This window comes from Anopheles nili, chromosome 3 (genome assembly GCF_943737925.1).
Source record: "Anopheles nili chromosome 3, idAnoNiliSN_F5_01, whole genome shotgun sequence".
Taxonomy (NCBI): domain Eukaryota; kingdom Metazoa; phylum Arthropoda; class Insecta; order Diptera; family Culicidae; genus Anopheles; species Anopheles nili.
In genome coordinates this window covers 36,937,224-36,958,250 of record NC_071292.1, presented here as the reverse complement: position 1 = coordinate 36,958,250, position 21,027 = coordinate 36,937,224, and the positions used below count along the sequence as shown (strand labels likewise).

At 34.9% G+C, this 21,027-nt stretch overlaps 1 protein-coding gene across 1 annotated transcript; it reads right to left on the bottom strand.

Annotated features, from left to right (window-relative positions):
• LOC128724176 (scoloptoxin SSD14-like) lies at window positions 1-1,872 on the bottom strand. The gene is made up of 3 exons (XM_053817941.1): window positions 1,145-1,872; window positions 636-1,061; window positions 1-569 (listed from the first exon to the last, which is right to left on the bottom strand). The coding sequence occupies exons 1-3, from the start codon at window positions 1,870-1,872 to the stop codon at window positions 32-34; spliced, it is 1,692 nt and encodes a 563-aa protein (XP_053673916.1). The 3' UTR covers window positions 1-31.
• Between the last annotated feature and the right edge of the window lie 19,155 nt (window positions 1,873-21,027).

Sequence of the window (21,027 nt, the reverse complement as noted above, 5' to 3'; positions counted from 1 at the left end):
TTGCATACGGTAAAATTGCAGCAGTATAGTCCTAATAGCAATTACCCACTCCTGGTTTTGCCGGTCGTATCGATACGCTTCCGCTTCGCCGCCTGTCGAAAGCGGCTGAAACAGAATTTCCATTTTTTGTGATTACAGTTATTGCTGCAAATCCAAAATCGGCTTTCACTTCTTGAAGCTTGTGACCGCGTAATTCGAGTTCAGTCAAAACGTTTGTATCAAATCCGCGCTCATACTCGATATGCATCGGTGCTAGCTGATGGTGGATTCGTGGTGCATTGATGGCGTCACAAAGACTTTGTCTAAAAATTAAAGTCCGAATAATGAGAAGCGTCGTGGCAGAAGTAATTCGTGATCCTCCTGCACCACCGACAACCATTCGCACAGCCCCTTGGCGATCGACTATGATCGTAGGAGACATCGAAGAGAGAGGCCGTTTCCCAGGAACGATAAAATTGGCAGGTGAGGGTGATAGACCGTATGCATTGATCACGCCTGGTGTAGAAAAATCGTCCATTTCGTCGTTGAGGATGATACCGGTAGATGGTGATAGTACCATTGAACCGAACCTGTAGAAAACAAAAACTAAAGCAATGAATTATCCGTAACATATGATGGTGCGTACTGATACGAACAAATAATTGATTGTGCTTGTAACGGCTACTGCATCTCCGTTACCGGCTAACACCGAAACGTGAGCCGTTCCGTGATCTTCCAACCCAGCAAAATCTGCTCCATAATAATCGTAGCTCTCGAATGTCATATTGTTCACTATCATATCGCGCACGTAGGCAACATAGTTCTTGTTTGTCATCTTCTGCAGAACCGTATTGACATTGGAAACAAAGCGCGAATCGCCAAGTTTCGTACGTAATCCATAACCATGCTTCATGCTCTCGACAATCCGATGCCACGTAAGAGGATCATTCGGCGATAAATCCTTATATCCGTCCAGAATGGATAACATGTAACTAAGAACAGATCCACTTCCCGGCAACGGCATGGAATAAACGTCATAGCTATTTCGCAGCCTCGCTCGCGTTGGTTTCACCCACTCGGGCCTGAAAAGGTACAATTACAATTATAATACAATGTGGTAGCATTATGTATTGAGTGAAATTATTTCACGAACATGTGGTGTTACCTGTAACTATAAAAATCGTTTTCCGTCAAGATGCTACCGATATTCCTCAAGTCGGTCATCAGTTTTGGCAACAAAGATCCACCCTTGCTGTACAAAGCATCTGCACCTTCTACAGCTATCGCTTGTAATGATTCTGCTAGCGCTGGACGCTTAATGCGATCCCCTACCTTCCAAGTATCGTTGGTGTCGGGGTTTATAAATATATTTGCTAGCGAAGGCATCGCCAGCATGGTCTCTTTCTTTGCAGACAAAATTTTCTCTAAATAATCTGTGACGAGGGAGCCCTTTTTGCATAATTCAATTGTTGGATTCACTAGTGTTTTCCACGGAAGTTTGCCATACTTTTGATGCAGCTCCCAGTATCCCTTAACTTCGGCAGGAACAGCGATCGACTTCCCTCCCTCAATGGCGGACTGTGCGCTACCGATAAACATATCTTTGGTGGCGGCTGCAGGTGCAACCTCTCGCGAATCCAACGATTCGACGATACCGGATGCTTTATTGTAGATGGTCAGCACAAACCCACCACCGACACCCATGCTCTGTGGAATCGAAACGCCTTCACAAAATAGAGTGGCAATAGCCGCGTCTGCTGCGGAACCTCCTTGCTCCAGCATGGACATTCCAATTTCGGCACATTCGGCCGCGTTCGAGGTTACAACCGAACGTGAGCCGGGCGATGTCTGCGAACGCACCGTTTGCCACGCCAGGCAAATAACAAAAAACATCCATCGTGTGCTGCAGGAATAAAAATAAATATCAATATGAGTGTGATTCACTTGACCAACTTACAAATGGAATAAAATTTGTACTAGATTTGAAAAAATTACAATAAATAAAACAATTAAATGTACTATATCATTTCGCTGTATCAACTACATCCAGAAGAAGCTTATAATTGAAAAAAAAACTTGTTTGGTAGGGATTGCTATTGCAGCTATATTGGATTTAAAACTGATTGTGATATTCGTATCAATTACACTACTGGTAAACAATATATATTTCAGGGCCTTTTAATTAAAATACGCAATATCAAGTAGCTGTTGATACTGTGGTTCTGCACTGACTAGGAAATACATTTAAATTCCTAACACATTTGACACATATGGTTTAAAACAATTGAAAACGCGTTTTCAACTCACTGTATCATGGTTGCAAGTTTTTGCCACTTTTAAAATTTAAGTTCAATGTGCAATATCACGAAGCTCCACTCCGCACCGATATCAGTCGAGTACTGAGTAGTTTGGCCCGTACACGAATGTTTTATACTATTTGCTAACGACGGATAATCTCATACATATGAATAGTGTACATGCATATTGCTTTCCAGCTGCGAATCGAAATACGATGGCAGTTCGACGAACACCATGATGTCAGTTCAACTCTACTTTTAGTATTTGAAATGTTTCCAAAAAAAGATAATCACTCCTGCTGCCGTTGAATGAACGACCAAGTTCAATGGCTCATAAGTTGCTAGCTACATTAACTGCCAGAAAATGAACGCGTAAAATAGAATACAATGACATTACCGCGAGTGCCGCGTGACAAATCAGCTACATTACATAGTAAAATTGTCTAGATGTGATTAACCACATACGTTCCTCCATAAATAAAAAATATTCTCAATCGTTTCACACGAAGCATGTTGCTTTTGCTCATTTTATAATAAAACTCTGGTTTCGCTGCAATCAGGACAATCAACATTCTCCAGTCTTTAATATACACTGCACTAGCCAGCACTGTAACGGCGCTATTAATTATTGAATAATAATTGGATGTACCTTATAACCATTCCTGTATTTGGTTTTAAAGAAAAAACTTTCCTTTCTTACAAAGAAAAAAACTTTCCTTTTTATTACAAAAGGAATCTTCGACGCGCGTTTATTGACGAATTGCACTTTCACATGAATGTTATTACTGTATGTCTTTCACGGTGCGTACTAGAGATGAGACTAAATGAACCGGACACACGTCGTACGAGGTGTGCCAGTCGGTTTCGAGTTGACCCGATTCTCCTTGATGGTAAGCGCCAAATGTTGCTACGGCTGCCATCGTCAAGGTCTGCTTCATTCAACACGACCCTTTCCACTAAATTTTTGTGAAGGCAAGCCTCCAGAAACTCTAAAGTGGGCCTGCGAAAAAAAAGATTGCTATTCGTCGCCGATCATTGGCAAAAGCCGGTTTATTTCGTTAGCCGGTAGGTTTCGAAGGCTGCATCAAAAATCAATGTAACACTAAACTTACCATCTGTGAGCCTACACAGCTTTCAAGACAAATTAAGTAGAAAATGCATGACAAAAACCATCGTAAAATCATTTGCACAAATCATCAAGTCATATTTTTTATGCATATCTAACATCTTGAATAGGTGCAAATTGGCTTTAAACCTCAGCTAAAATGTGCATTTCATTTAACATTGACAATGCTTTAGGGTAAAAAAAGCATTTCGGCGCAAGCATAGTTACAAGTCACCTGTAAAAATGACTTTGCCATGCTCGTTTTGTATCCATTTGTTTCTTATTTTTATCTCATACTAATTGGAGCTTTAAAAAAGGTCTTTATAAGGATATCATTAAATAAATTGATCCGTTTTGTTAAACTAATAAAATTCCGTAAATAGTTTACTGAACGTTGCTTTTATCGCAAAGAATTTAATCAGCTGTGTTGCTGAGTTGGCTGACTTACACTGGACTGTGCCAAAACAAAGTAAATTAAAGTAGAAGTAAAACAAAAGCGAAGTCGTACTATCATCCTGTTGAGTTGACACCAAAAACCTGTATGCTTAAATATATACGAGCTTGCTTCTCTAATCTACATTTTGGTTTAAGCATTGCGATTATGCGACATACCATTTTAATGTATTCAAATTTAACTTTTAACTCAATTACAAAGAATTATATTTCAGTTTAGTTTCGGAAGTAGGTATTTCTAATTTCTTCAAGTAATTATTCTTAATCGATTAGCATTACTTAAGTTTATGTTTAGAAACAAACCGTGAGAGATCAATAATCGGATACAGATTTGAGAGTGCTTCATGCGACATACCATTATATTTGTTGTTGATTACTATTTTGTTTGAAATGTTGATTCACGTTAAAGATATCACTATTTTCAACAGTTATTGTTTTCTAATCTTTTTACACGTTGAAAATATATTTACTTTAAAATCAATTTTACGTCACATCGTACACCAAAACGAATTCAATGAAACAAGTTTATTGTGCTTTTACACCAAATCTGATGAGCGATACACCATTCATCAGCCCATACTATTTGCCCTTTCTAAGCACAAGTTCTTAGCTCCTGGATTTTGCAACCAACAATATCGGCCCTTCTCACACACTAGGTTCCTCACTACAGGTGAGCCATAAATTTGTATGATTTACGTGGCTGTCGAGCACAATTTTCCATGGTTCGATTGGTGCCAATATTCAACGTTTGCTTTGGTCATTTCTTTTAGCTACGATCCGGTACGAGCTTAGCTTGGTAAGGTTCATATTTCATGCTAACTACTGGAAATGGTTTTTCAGTTAACGATTGATGTAATATCAGTGTGACTTTATCTTTCTTTTTCTGAGCTAAAAAGAGAAAGAGAGAGAGAGAGAGAGAGAGAGAGAGAGAAAGAGGTACAGAGAGATATAAATAGGTAAAAAGATAGCGGGATGACAACTATTTAGTACGCAAAAAATTCAATCTTTTGAAGCAATGGTATAGTTCACGTTAAAGCTGATTGTTTTTTTTAGATTGATTGCTAAAACAGACCATTCGATTCTACTGGCATCAGATGCATTAATTTTCCAATAATAAGATCATATGGATACATGCACAGTATAAACTAAAGGTGTAGGTAAATCCCATGCTATCCTACTCTGAATTAATACTTTAAAAAATTACTGCAATTGGTATTTCCATTCATGGTTGCAAAGTGATTTGGCAGGCCACTAGTTTCGAAACCATTTACTGCGACGTGTAAGAGCCGAGAAATATGGCGCAGTTAGGACCTGTAAAAAGAAATATGCAACATCGTAGTACATTTCGGATAGCTTTCGTCGCATAATATTACGCTAAATTGCACTTTACTTCGGTACTTGTGTTTTCTAGAGATCCATCGTAGATTATTTGCAACAAATATTTCAAAATACTACGCTGAACTACAGCTTAAAGAATTACATAATCCTTAAATAATTTTAGTCCACTAACTAATTCAAATATTTCATTTCTTTTAAGATAGCTTATTTATATAACACATAGCAGTGAAGCTAAGACTCTTTCATATTTGATTTTATACATCACATCTACTATAGAAACATTTTTTATGAAATCCGGACGAATTTAATTCTTTGAACACCAGCAGCGTTATGCAAACCTTTCAGCGCTATCTACTTTTCCCATTTAAAGATGACTAGGGCACCTGAACAGTCAGCTGGGACCTAAATAAAATGCCGCTTCTTTGGTTGCAACATTCTCTCACAGAAGCCACATCATTGCACTTTTCGTGTTATAGGGAGGAAAGGCAAGAACCGATGCGAAGTTTACAACTTCCGCGGAAGAGTCATATAAAAAGAACAAGCTGTTTGCCCACACTTTCTCCCTGGTGTAGAAGCAAGCAAAACTGGGAAAAAGTTGTCATTTTTCTTATAATTTTATGGTTATGGAATTTCCTTCCTCCGTTGCATTTCATGATGGCTACCCTGCTATAGACGTTTTTTTATCTATTCCTTGCTAGAACTCCATGCATAAGTAGCATGCTTGCAAACAAACCACTTAGGATAAAATATGAATTCCAGCAAAGATTATACCTTTTGTCGTTTTTATACAGTCGAGCACATATGCTGAATTTTATCCTTGCAAGTTTGCTTACCAGACTTCGTTTTACCTAATGATTAACTGAAACAATCATCATAAGAAGTAACTTAAAAAATGAAAACCACAACACAACACAGCAAAAAAAAACAATTTTATAAATCAGAGTCATCTTACAAATAATCATATCTGAAACTCTTGATTTTGTTTTTCATTATTACGAGTATAATTAAACCAACGAAAGAATTATTGCCAAACTATAATATTATCGTTAATATGTTTATTTCTAATCAATACCTACCATTTTTGGCTCCAATCTACTATTTCATTCAGGATTTGAACTATGGTTCAAATAAGCCAAAGTGATTTCTTTGGTAGAACAGTACTGCATTTATTTAAAACCTGGATTTTTTATACAACCACTACACTATGCTCTATTTCCTTTAACCAGCAGACAGCATCGGGAAGTTGTCCAGATCAGACGTTGAACGAAAAAATTTACTTTCTACCCCCCACTCCAGGCATAGCATGTAGGCGTAACGATTTTCTACGGTCATTCTTGGCCTTTTTTTCTCAAAAGTTTTCCCTTTTCCGGAACATCCATTGAAAACCCGAATCTTAAAGAGCAAAAAACAGTGATCTTGAAGAAACAGTACTCCCGAAGAAAGCCAAGCCAAACCCTTACAAAAATCCCGTTACGAAGAAAAACGTCAAGGTAGCCATATGGCGGAATGGTTCATATCGGTCGGTAAGTTTGGATGGCATTTACAACAAACGCAGGACGGAAAAGTTATCAAAGTTATCATCAAGCATCCGCCAAACGACTCTAAGGAACGCAAGGGGATGAATATAAAAACTACCCTGAAAAAGGCAAACAGATGCCAAAACGAACGACGAACACTCCCCATGGAATAAATCTAAAGAGCTTTCGGTAGTTTGAAGTTTTTACCTCGCCTGACATTGCATTGAAAATCTTTACGCACGATTGAATACACCAGTTCTAATCTGTCGACCATTTTATGATTCTTCAAAAATAAAGTTTGTTATATGATGGTTGATTTTAGCTGCGTTTCAATGATCACCATGTTTTGGATAGAAAATTGTCTCAATGCAGGAAAAGGAAGAATGTTTGATTATTACATACCTAGTTAACCATTTACTTAGAAGATAGATGTTGTCATATGAAATTTCGTTTAAATAATCCAGATTCAAGTGGCAAAATTTGATTTTTATTACTTTAAATCTATTTTGCGAATTGAATCGAGACCACCTAATCTATATTTATGAACACAACATGGACAAGACTGTAGTTCTGTAATAAAATGTTAATATAATTTATTGAAATCCTGTAAAATTCAAAATGATAGTTATATAAAAATATAAGGTTACAGGAAATTCCAACTTAGCATAGCTTTTCATAGCATTTTTAACTTTCAGTTTACATAACTGAAGCTATAATGCACCGTAAACATATCTTTATGCTACTTTTTACTTCTGGTACTATTAACTTAACTCAGAAATGAGAAATTACTATTTTAAAATATATGTTTTATTGTTTTTTAGAATATTCATCAAAGAAGGTTTATATATTTTACAACAATGATGCTACCATGAATATGCATTAAGCAATGTTAATTACTATCAGACTATTGACTTGTTTTTTTTTTTTATTTTATAGCTTCACTGTGAATCTTAATCTAACATATCTCAATTTTCCATTTTCGGTATTATTTTCCGCATAAATATTTTCTATATAATAGCACCGTAGCGCTTAAGCAACTGAAGCAATAAGTACCCATTAATTACAACATTACCAAAACTACTGTTGCAGAACGTGGACTATTCACAGATGGCTAACTCTCGCTGATCATGTTCCCATTTTGGAGAAAACTATGAAAACATTGAACCAGTGGCCATCTAATGGCTGCCGAGAGCCCCTACGAATTTTCTTACGTTGCTCAAAACAAGACTTAGATCTATTGTTTTTTCTTTATTATTACTCAGCCTGAGCGTTTCATCAGCGTTGCATTGGCGAGAATCACTGAACGGGAAAGTTGTAACCTTTAGAACACCCTCGGTATTTGTGCTTAGCACAACTGTGATCAAAAAATACCACATGTTGTTAAAGGGGAAGGATGTGATTCGCAAAAACATCCCTCTCTTCGTAGCCGCCACTGATTCGCACTAGGGTGTACTTGAATAGCCTATTTACAACCTCTCAGAGGTGCCCAAATGGCACACCTTTTTCGACCCCGACAAAAATGAGAGATTCCGTAAAAGCATAAATTTTCTTACGAACGGATATGCAAGCCCAGTGCCATGAATCGATTGGAAAAACGGTCCTTGCCCCGCTGAAGATGGCCGTGCTGAAGTGGGCTTGCAAAAACCAACGAGTAAAGTCCAATACGATTTGCTATTTTCGGACAATGATTTACGGTTATGAGCTTAAGGCTTGGCACTGCCTTCATAAATGCCGCTGAATCGTTTCAACCATTTGAGCTGGCCCATGAATCTGAACCATAGCATTTTGCTACCCTGGTGGCACACGGAAACGTGAAAACGTAACAAAAGCGCTAGCAAATTCCTTAAGTTGTAAGTAGCTCTCGTAATTGCATTGGTCGATGATAGTGCTATTGCTCCAAAGGACCCACCTTGAGAAACAGGCACAAAGAATCAGGTACACAAGGTGTAAAACGAAGGAAGGAACGGTAGTAATCACATGTAGTAGCGGTGTGAATTATACCTAGATGGCCTCTTCAACACCCTGGATGGCCTTAGTCTCTATGATCAATCTTCTTCCTAGTTAATGGAACTCAATGTGACACACAAATATTTGATATATATATATATATATATATATATATATATATATATATAAATATATATACAAATATATATATACACATATATATATATATATATATATATATATATATATATATATATATATATATATATATATATATATATATATATATATATATATATATATATATATATATATATATATATATATATATATATCTATAAATATATATATATATATGTATGTATATATATATATATATATATATATATATATATATATATATATATATATATATATATATATGTATATAAATATATATATATATATATATATATATATATATATATATATATATATATATATATATATATATATATATATATACAAATATATATATATATATATATATATATATATATATATATATATATACATATATATATATATATATATATATATATATATATATATATATATATATATATATATATATATATATATTTATATATATATATATATATTTATATATATGTATATTTATATATATATGTATATATATATATATATATATATATATATATATATATATATATATATATATATATATATATATATATATATATATTCTAACATTTGAAAACAATACTCATGTTATTATTTTTGTTCAAATTTTGATCAACAGAGGTCAACAACATTGGAATGTCCCTCGGAGATATCAGGGTAAATATGAGTTTTTACCTTAAATAAGTGATCTGGTTTTTCCCTGACTGTTTTATATGCCTTTAACCAATCATTCTTTTTAATAAAAAACTTTCAACAAATTAACAGAGCTATGTACAAAATAAAAATAATAGTGTGAGTTTCAGTGTTACCATATTCAATAGAATAGAAAGCAAATTTTTCATTGCTTGCACACCTAAACAATGCAAAACCACAATAGCTTGAAAACAACTGTTGCTAATGGCTTTGGCTAAATTTCCATTCATGGAATTAAATTACACTATAGCCTCGTAACAGTTCGGACATCTGTTTAAAGCTAATAAAATCATTTCTTGGCTAGCATCTGATACCCATTAAAAATGACTTGTAATATGATCATTATTAAGCACAAATCGTTTCTTGACAACAAATGGTTTTGTGGGTTTGTTTTTAGTCAATTCGAAAACATGTTGTCTGGTCCATGAAGTCTCCTAAAATTTCTGTTCGATAACTTTAGACGTTATGCAAGGATTAATTAATTGAACAAAGCGGACATGCTGTAAAAGAAATTAAATAAAATGTTCCAATTTCAAGCATCCCTTCTTTTACTAAGACATAAACGTCGGATACACCATTTTGTGTAATCGCAAATGGCCCTTTTAGAAAATTTCTTTTCGTTTCCATCATCACACTTAGGTTAGCCGGAAAATGAACCATCCTAGCTTTCAAGATGCTGTCCGAAGAAAATACCATCATGGTTCCGTTGTACAAAACCACGCTTCAACCAACATTTTTCATGCACTCCTTCCTCGTTATTCTGCTGCTAACCGAAATGCCTTACTGTTATCTACTCGAACCGACGCATCAAACACTGAATTTCTCGGGAAAAGAACGCTCGAACCAGAAACGAAAAACATTAAAAACATCTGCTCTTTATTATTTTTAAATTTTCCTTCGAGAGAACGAGATGTGTTCTTAACAACGGTACGTCTCAAATAGGAACGGTAGAAAGGGATTTGTCTAGCCAAACCTTTTTTCCGCCCGCGTTCGATGGAATTTACAACCTAACAAGATGCTCCTTTCAGACGGAAAATGTGTAAGTAAAGAAGACGCACGATGCTAATACTAAACGAGAAATGGTCTCAAAGCTACGGCAAAAGTTTAAAAAACATACTACGTGGGTGCCCAATGTAACATTCCAACACTGTCAATTTTAAAAATCAACACATATTCTGCACAATCTCATATTAAGATGTGCTAATTCCTTATCTTATCACATACTTCATTTCTATTATGATATTATATTTTACAAATGATATACGACAATGCTTTTGCATATACATTTCTAATGTATAACAATTATATCCTCAAAGCTATTTTTGTTTGTAGATTTAAGTAAAGTATAACAATATTTATTAAGAACTTGAATGTTTTTTTATTTACAAACTTTGAACACTAGCTCTGGCCCTAAACAATCGTAAACATTTTTTTATTCTCCTAAGCAATAAATCTCGAGTCTACTAAAAAACTTTGGACAATTTTATACAAATGGCAGCTTAAACTTTTATAATTATGTCCGATAACCTCGTATTTCATGGAAAAAGAAGTTGTATTTATTGTATGTGTATTATTTAACATAAAGAGTACTGTTTTTTTATAAAACTACATCCGGAAAAAAGATTATCGTTGAAGGCACGGTTTTGAACACTTTGCGATACTATTGCAAATCGTAATCCACGCATCTTTTTCAACGAGCTTCACAACCATAGCAAGAATGATTTAATTAAAATTTTCCACCATGTATAACCGAGTGGAAAATTTAATAATTTCCTACAATCAAGAAACTATTATGACATTAACGCTTAGCTCGAGCAGCGCTTCAACTAGCACAATTCTTCTAGCACAGCTGGTTGGTTGTTCGCTGTCATCAGTTGAGTAACTTTTATCATATAAAAACGAATAGCATCTCCGCGTGTACGTATCCCGTACCTCGAAAGACGGAAATACTCAAGCTAGAGAGCAGCATAGGTCTTTAATCTTGAAACCACGATAAATCAGCAGTTCACGTAGAATCGTCGAAACGATAAAAAACTTTTTCGTCTGAGCTGTGACTTCTGAGAAAACAGTGATAATCGCCTTAAAGTTTCTATTGAAATCTTGTTAAATATCTTTTGCATTAGATCATTGATAGAAAAGCAGTAATTGCAACTGCATTTCTTCATCATATTGTGTTGGTTGTCCTTTTTAAGACACTTCCGCTTTTTCTTACACATATTTCGGCATTCATTACGTAGTGTAATTTATCATATTTATCGAAGAATTTTTTTTCCAAAAACACATATTTCTGTATTAATTAGTTATCGTCGCATATTATTTATATATATACTACATACTCGATATATTTTACTCTGTATTCATAGTGTGGTGTAACACTGCCCCTACTATGTCGAGTAGAAGATTATATTTGCTATTGCAGTGTATGTAAATTTTGTTAATCATCTCTTATGCACGTGTATAAGGGTTCTAATTGTTTATACTTCCATCCAAGCAGCTTTTGCCAAGTAAGTAAGAAGCATCCCAGCATTCTCCGCAGTGTGGTTGATGTGGTAAAGTTTCAGCCTGACATGCATAACGAAATCCTCTCGATACTAGACCACCCTTCACTGGCATGCACTGGAATTTTAGGCCTTAGCTCAAGCTACACCGGAGTGGAGCATTTGCCAAGCTTCAGTTCCAGATTATCTGCGTCGTGCGCACACCGACATTTGATGTTCATCGAGTACCGTAAGCCTCGCCCTGTCCTGCATATTTCAGTCCTGGAATCATCCTTTTATGCGACCAGGGCCCAACACAATGGGTTCACTAATTAAAGCTGACTTTGTTTATTGTTGGTCTAATGTTGGGTATTCGCTTACCCCTGCTTGTGCGGGATCGGCTGAACATGGGCAAACATGCGTCAGAAATGAAATCACTCGGTCTTGTCTTCCATCGGTTCCATCCCAGCGTGATGTGGTTTTGACATTCGCTTGGCGTTAAATCCTTCACCATTGGCGCAGGCACACATACAGCAAAAGGACCAAGTGTTCAGGGTGTCAATAAATTGTCTGTATACAGCATCATATCAAAAATAGGTGCCGCAGGAATGGAAGCAAAAATTGATTAATGGCTCCCATCATCCCATCGAGTAAAAGTTGAAATCAAGTGGAACTGTAGTCTCTCATAGGCCAACATTTGCAAACATGCTCTTATTGTTCAGTTCATTTTGTTCTCGTTTTACTTCTTCGTGTCTAGATATGACTCAAAATTGATGATGGTGGTGAATTCTCCAGAATCGTTTCGATGAGAGCATGCGAATGGAGTTTTTGGATAGGTGGTGAATTTTTAATTAGGTTAGTTGATAAAAAATCAACCTAACAGCACTTGCATTCCGTTCGTGTGATTTGTGGTTGTAACTTCAAAATGTTTGATGTTGAACACTACGATTATTGTACATAAAATAAAATATGAAAAATTTCACACCATATAAAAATTTTCACGAATAAATTTGGAAGAACTACAAGCTTTATTATTTTGTTTTTAAAACCGCAGGAGCATATAAAATACATTCGATAGAATATGCAGAATTTCATCTTTTCTATTTACTGCATTTTTCTAACAATGTTTGGCATACTTTGTACAAAAGCTTACACTTTGTACGGTGATATTGATTAAAATAATCAAATCCAATTTCTTCTCTCAAATAGAAAATGTGTCCACAAACGTTGCGTATGCCTTCTGCTTGTCGAAAACATTGAATAATCCAAAACTTGATTACTTAAGCAGAGTTGTCTAGCAACTTTAATAACTATTTTGCAGTAGAAATCGAAAGTTCCCTCTCTGCAGAGAAACTTCCACTATTATAAAAACTGTACTGCTAACTACCCCGCATTCCATTGGATGAAACTGGACATCAACGCTACTTCAAAATTAACTTATTACCAAAATCTCATTAAAAGCAACCACAACCTAGAAGTTGGTGAACAACCCACGCGCTCCAGAAATTTCTTCATTTCGTAGGATAGAGGTTTTCTTCGGCGAAAAGTCGTTTTTAATTTCATGCTTCAAATCAAATCATTTCGTTTACGTACACTATGGTACTTGCTTGACGCGCTGAGATGTTTCCGTTAGTGGGAATGGTGCACGTTTGTTTTGCTCGGAAGGATCCTAAGATACATAATATCTCTCTGTGTTCGCTTATTGTTGTTATTATTGTAGCAAAGGTCCTTCTGCAAAAGTAGAATGGTTCATTTTCTATTTCTTGCGAATACTGTACCAGCCGATGTTAAGGTGAACCAAAATCATTAGAGTTAATGGGTAATAACTACAAAAGCACGATATGATCGTGAAATAAACGCAATACGATAGGAAATGCCGGAAAGCAAATTGTATTAGATGCACTCAATAAACTCCACACCAGTATTCAAAATCTGACATCCATGTTATCTGAAAGAATTGATTTCATATCTTGAATTATAATTTGATTTACCATTGAATTTTATCTCAATTTTTCAAAGAGAAGCTTGCAATCGGAATTTACATTCATAAATCTTAGAAAATTTTAGAAATTTGCTTACAAGTTACTGGTTAAGCTGTCGAAAATTGTCATTGTTTGAAAACATCCATGTATTGTCAATCCTAATTCCATTGCGAAAAAACTTATGAGCTCAGAAGTATACAAAATTTATCATAAAATATTTTTATTTCAAATATTTCGACATCATCCACCATGAAGTATTGTCAGCATCACATTTACCTAAATAAATCTAAATTTTGCGATTGTTATTTGGCCACTCAACAAACAATAAAAACGAAGACAAAGAATGGATGATTTGGCATAGTAAAAATATTTTGAATTATTTTTTATAAAACTACATTTGCAACAGAATTAAAAAAAAGACAAGTGCAACAGAATTAAAAAAAAAACATATATGCAACAGATGAAAGTAAAGTTTTATTTTGAAGAGTACAATCATAAAATTGATTACAGTATCCGCAAATCAAATTTTATACAAAACTCAAACAAATTTATTTTACACTTTATGAAATTTCGCGCAACTATTTCAATACAAACCAATACTTGTTTTTATACTATCCCACGAGTTTTCCTGGTAATGCCGTACCCTACGATTAACAACAACGTCCGATGTACTTTATATATGTGGGATCAAGAACACCCGTTTCAAACAAAACAATCTCCAGCCGCCTGCGTTTATGCTACAACGGTTTTCAACCCCTCTGCAAAACCATCTCTTCCATGTTGTTTACGCACCAAGGCGGCCCAATGAAGCTCATCTGCATATTTTACCTATCTTCAGCATAACCAAACAGGCAAGTAAAAGCTAGCTAGAATCAGTAACAATGCAGCGAGCCGGTAGATTGCGTGGGTATGTGAGAACACTAACGAAAAGAGGAGAATAAACCGTCCCGAAAATAAGTAATGCAAACTGCGAACGGCATATGCGGATTGGCAAGGATGAGTTGAATAAAAAGGAATTTAAACACAACTGCCCGTTTACCGAGCTGCAAGGCTAGCATTGCTGGCTACGGCCAAAACGATTGAGTGGAATTTTCAGTAATCAAAATAATCGTGAAAAACATATGCTAAAACTCTGCCTTGATTAGATCTTTATTGATTCTGCGTTTCATGAAACATGAATAAATGATTGTATTAGCCATTATCAGCTCATCGTTCTTTCGTGAAAGGGATTAGGTTTTCGAAAATGGGTGCAGTAACAGAAGTTGATGCGACTTGTGCGTTTTTGTACATATTTTATCTGTTCAAAAATTCATAAGAAGAGATGAGATGTTACTGTACTGAGCATTGATGCCATCTAATTAGTTGTTGAAGAGCTTCCCCTCTCATGTGAATGGTTATGTGAATGCTCAATCAAAAAGTTTGTCGCTATTTTATAACCGTTTATTTATCGTTTTAATAGACAGTCAATCCACTTTAATAATAAAACATAGTACCCAATAGGTCAAACAAAGTTTTGATAAAATTGGTGATGAATATTTGGCTTAATGTAAAAATATATCTGTTATCATGGTTACACAATTTAGTGACATGACGTATGTTAAAATTTTTGTAAAGTCACATAAAATCTGCATGTCTGGCAGGAATTCCAACCAAAAACGATTCTGAAAACATCAAAAGTGTCATTAAGAAAAACGTGCTAGAAGAACCTAAATTCGAACAGTTATCCCATGCTGCTCAATCCCTCCTATTTATAGGTCTCCACGAAAGGTAACGTCAGCAGCAAACAGCAATGTTATCATTAACATAAGCCTAATTACTAACACCGGTTGTATATGTATGTTTGGGAAAACCGTTTTAAAATACAATCAAATTTGAATAAATTCTCCATCAATTTTAATTCCAGCCGAGCGTGACATGAATGCTCCTTCGTTAAACATCCGTTAAATTTTAAACGATAAAGGCCATAAGTTAAAAAAATGAAGCTGAAAGCTTGTTTGAAAATCAAGTACAACCTACTTTAATTTTTATCCGAATAACTAGAAATTGGCAGTGAATACATTTGAATCAATACTTTTCTTCAAACCATTTCATTTGCCGTGTTTGGAAAAGTAGACATGATTGTTATGTAGTACATGAGTACACGAAATATAGTATAACAAGTTCAATGCGAAGTAATCGATTCACGTATATTGCATTTTTGTTCAATAATATTTTATAAGTAATCCATTTTTTACATTTTGTCTTCTATATGACGAAAAATATGTCCACACGCAAACGTCTTCCAATGTTTAGCAAGTACTGCTTCAATTCCATACCAAACGCAAGCTATGTTTATATAGAACGAAACAGGGACAATATGACAATCTATTACCATGATAGCCACATTCGTGTTCAAGCGGTAAATTAATTGTTAAATGGTCGACCGTAAATGGTTCAACATGTAAACGAATTCAATTGTGCATGTACACACTGTAAGCAATGCTTTCTTCGTGTGGAAAGCAACTGGAACTATCTTCATGTCATTGGGCTAAAACTTGGTCCGACATGCTTGTGTTTATCAAAATACATTAAATACAATTTTAATGATTTCCAGTCCAAACCTAATTTGCTCCTACAGTACTAGTAAACAAGCAGCTTGTAGGATTTACTGCTGCTGCTGCACCGTCTAGAAGCACATCCTGGTTTCAATTTCACAGTTTGTGCTTAAAATTTATGCAAGCATCGTTATTTCAAATCTATTACATTAAATAGCATTCTAAAACGCTTCGTAATAAGCAATGTAAGCTTAGATATAAATTGAAGGTATGTTCTTGACAACCATGTTTTAGGCTGCAACTCACAATTCCATGTTTTAAAATCACTTGTAATTGTCCTACATCCTTGACAGTAGCATTCATGAATTCAGATATGTATGCACTATTTACTTATCAAAAACAAAATCAAATGTGGCAATAATCAAAAAAATATTAATTTTGTTTTAAAACTTATTGCAATATTACGTTCCTTTCCAAACAATTGATACCTTAGTTCAACAACATTAGGGATTGCTCAATTGCGGGCTTAAGATGAATAGGAGTGGCTTAAGGTGAAAGATACTTGTTGCTTGAAGCCGCCCATTCCAGCTAATAGAACTAGCATTCGCTTAAGAACATTGCAACTATTAAGAGGGACAATAAAAAGGATGCTGGAGAATTACGAGGAACGACAAAGCAACTTCAAACTTAAAAAATGCTCGTATTAGAAAAATAAATAAAATATAGAAAAAACTTAAAACCACAACTCCTGTCTGATAAATTGTTCTTAGGCTCTCAAAACAAAAACATCTGTATTCATTACATCGTATTTTACATTTTTATAATACTTACTAACATTTACAATATAATTCACACCATATTTTAAAAATATCAGCTATAAGAAAAAATTATATTTTATATAGATTCATATCAATGACCTTTTCATTTCTCTCTGATATTTTGTTTGCTATGTTATACTACATATGATATACATGTCATACTGCATATTTTAAAGTACTATCTATATAACTATTTGTTCGTTCATTCACGTACCACAGCAATATTCCATCTAATATTTACCGAATCTTTTCATATTTCCAGTAAAATTGACGACTTCTACACATTTTAACACCCGTTCTGGGTGAATGCACGATAGCTTGATGTCCAGATATGCTCATCTATGAGAAAAGCAAGATGCCTCGTTGATCCTAAGTTTTCTAAAAATCTGCAGCCATTTGCATTCACTCACGTTTGGGCCATAAGTTTTATCGTTCTGTCGTGTTTTCTTCCCTGTCTTTGGCAACCTCTTGCAGCATATTATTACCATCGTCATCAGACCTCCAACCATATTTCCACCAGACAGTGTAGTAGCTTTCGCCGTAGGACTGAGGCTCTAAAGACGTTTAGCTTTCCTTCCTTCGCCACACAAATCGGCAGTCGAGAAAGGGCCAAACATTATCCTGGCGCTTAGCGTCTGATCGAATTCATATACTTTTTCTGGTAGTAAGCCTTCTCCATCTTCCCTACTTCTAACGGCGGCATAGCCATTTTTATTACACTGTTAGCGGTGGGATAGCAGCATGTTCGCATATTCTTTCGCTCCCGGATCCTAGCAAACAAGATTCTAACAAGGCACCGTTCGCGCGGCACTTGGTGAATTTTAAGTATCGCGCAAGATGTGGTTCGAAATCAAAATCGAATGTACTTTTGCATCGGATACGATATCAATGATTCCTTCCTGTCGAGATTGTATTCATGATTTTCCGCTAAAATTTCTGCAAAAGTTGATTTTATCGATTCCCACAACAATCCACTTTTTGATATTTTAGGCCACGCTCATCAAGGATAATAGTAAATCGGAATTAAGTATGTAGTATAATTATATATTTAATAAACTTATTTACTTATTTAATCTTTACCTCGTTCATATTTAACAACTTTAAATAGTGTGCTTTAAACCTTTTTTTCTATAACGCCGAGAAACGTGATAAAAACATATAACTTATGTTTTTCAACCTCATAATAAACGCATCAAACATGTTTAAGACCTTACACATTCTGAATAATTAGTGTATTGTCAGGCATTAAACTGAGCACTTTTTGAAACATCTATAAAGACATAACAAGTGACTTGTTCATCGGTTCTCACTCATACGCAGCTTCTATTATAATTTCACATTACAATTCGTACATGCTACAACGCTGTCCTTGAAAGCGATAGCGTTATTCATTATTGGCTGAGCGGAAAACTGTTTTCCCCTTACATATTTTATTCAACATCGCTTTTTTGAAGATTCTATCTTCCCGCCGTAAAATAGGACCTAGTGCGAAGGAACGGCCAAATTGTCATTCAAATTAATGTGTAATGAATATATATCGCAAGCCACTTATCAAATCAAAAGTAAGCAAACCGAGACCTGTTCGAACGAATAATAGCAACGAACCGGGCGGAGGTAATTGAATAAGCATAAATACATCACTAGCGTTTCACTCACACAAACATTCGCAATATGGTTCTGTATTAAGAATCGCTTGGACCTTGAAATTTAGGGCTAGTAAACGGTCGCATCTTTCATGGGACGAAGCCATAGATTATTAAGGAAAACTTGTAGGGAGTATATCTTTAGCACGCACAGTGGGAACGCTTTCTAGGCAGTAATAAAAGTACATAATTTCTCTTGAATAATCGGTATTATCATAAGAGCCGTTCGTTTACTGACTCTATGAACCATAAAACTTAAAAAAAAACATTAATATATGTTTACTCTTTAGCGCGATTGCATTTGGTTTTTCTTTCAAATAATTTTGTACGCAAACTGTGCAATAAAGTATTCCTTCTGCAAAAATGAAGAATAGGTACATTACTTTCGTAACGGGCAAATCACAAGCACTAGGGTGCATCATACATAGCTTTCAGGCTCAAACTCTCTTTGGTCGCGGATCGACACCAAAATTCAATAAAAATCCCGTCACCAACTCAATATTTCCCCCATTCTATCTTCCACTTTTACAAATTAATGCATAATACATGAGAGCTACGACTTGAAGAAGAATTCGTCTCTGCACTCTTCATACTATGCAAGAACGATTCCCTCCTCCACACTTAACGAACAAGTTGATCTGAACGCCCACGCTTTCTCCCCAATGTCTATTTTATTCCAGCAATCTCGAGACTGCATACACAGAGCAACAGAATAAAAAAAGGGCGAACGATCCTTATATTCTTACGATATCTCCGGATTTACCCCTGCCAAAGGTTTCTTTGGTTTTTGCGTTACATTGGGGCAGAAACCTTGGAGAGATTATTTCGGAAAAAAGCATGGGAATGGCATAAATTATACATTTTTCAATGTTCTACCTCCATAGCACACGAAGAGGCTGGATCAGGAATCGCGATCCAACATCACATTGGGCAGATTTTGTTTTTGGGGGAAGGTGAAAAACTGCAAAGGAAAAATCAATAATAGCCCAATACGGAGCTGAAGGGAGTTCAACGATGCCGAAGAAACATCCAACGAGGCAGAGCAGGGTCAATAAGGTCAATGCTCCGAAGAAGTACAGTTGAACAGAATACTTATAGAAAAATATTCTGATATATATATATATATATATATATATATATATATATATATATATATATATATATATATATATATATATATGTCTATATATATATATATATATATATATATATATATATATATATATATATATGTCTATATATATATATATATATATATATATATATATATATATATATATATATACATATAATTTGAGCCAGTAGGCTAAAAAAGGTTTTTTCAATTTTTTTTTCCATTTAAATATTATTCATTACATCATACATGCGTAGAAAAAACCCTAGTTTCATTTTACAATTCATCAAACCGTGGTTAGTGTCAAACAAGGGCTTGTCGAATTTTAAACTAAAAATTCAAAATTAATATCAACTCAACATTAAAAATAAAATTTGAAAATTCAAATGGCTATCCGTCTACCTACAATTTTGCACATATCCTTTTTATTCATTTGAGTAAGTAGTAATGCTTTCGATACTTTAGTATGAAGGCTTCGGATGAACACGTGTAACAAGAAACCCATAAGCTTATTGCACATGTAAGACAGGGAACCGGTATCAAATCGTTTACCATAAATGCTATCTTTTGAATGAGCTAATTGACCGTCAAAATCCGGCATTGCTTATCCTCTAAATCCATACAAGAATTGCTATGGAACAGAAACACGGTGCGCACTGAATAAATGCTCAAAACTCAACCAAAAAGGTGGCACGATAATCGTAAATCTTAGTGTGTGGCACAAACACCCTAATGGTGTTGGATTCGAATCTCGGCTGAGCCTTCCCCATACACAGGACTGACTATCCAGCTACGTAAAAATTCTAATCATAGAAAGCTTAAGCCATACACTGATTATTGAGCTATTTAGGAAGAACTGTTCAATATTTTAAAAACATACTTTTTTAAACTGCTTCTATCGAAAAGGGAAAGTTTGGTATGGGTTAAAAGGAAAAGAGAAAATATGG

Excerpts from the sequence above, each read along its gene's own strand:
- LOC128724176 (XM_053817941.1), bottom strand. The coding sequence starts at position 1,872 with ATGTTTTTTGTTATTTGCCTGGCGTGGCAAACGGTGCGTTCGCAGACA. Across the intron at positions 1,062-1,144 it reads AACGATTTTTATAGTTACAG|GCCCGAGTGGGTGAAACCAA; the intron begins GTAACACCACAT and ends GTACCTTTTCAG. Across the intron at positions 570-635 it reads ACAAGCACAATCAATTATTT|GTTCGGTTCAATGGTACTAT; the intron begins GTTCGTATCAGT and ends TGTTTTCTACAG.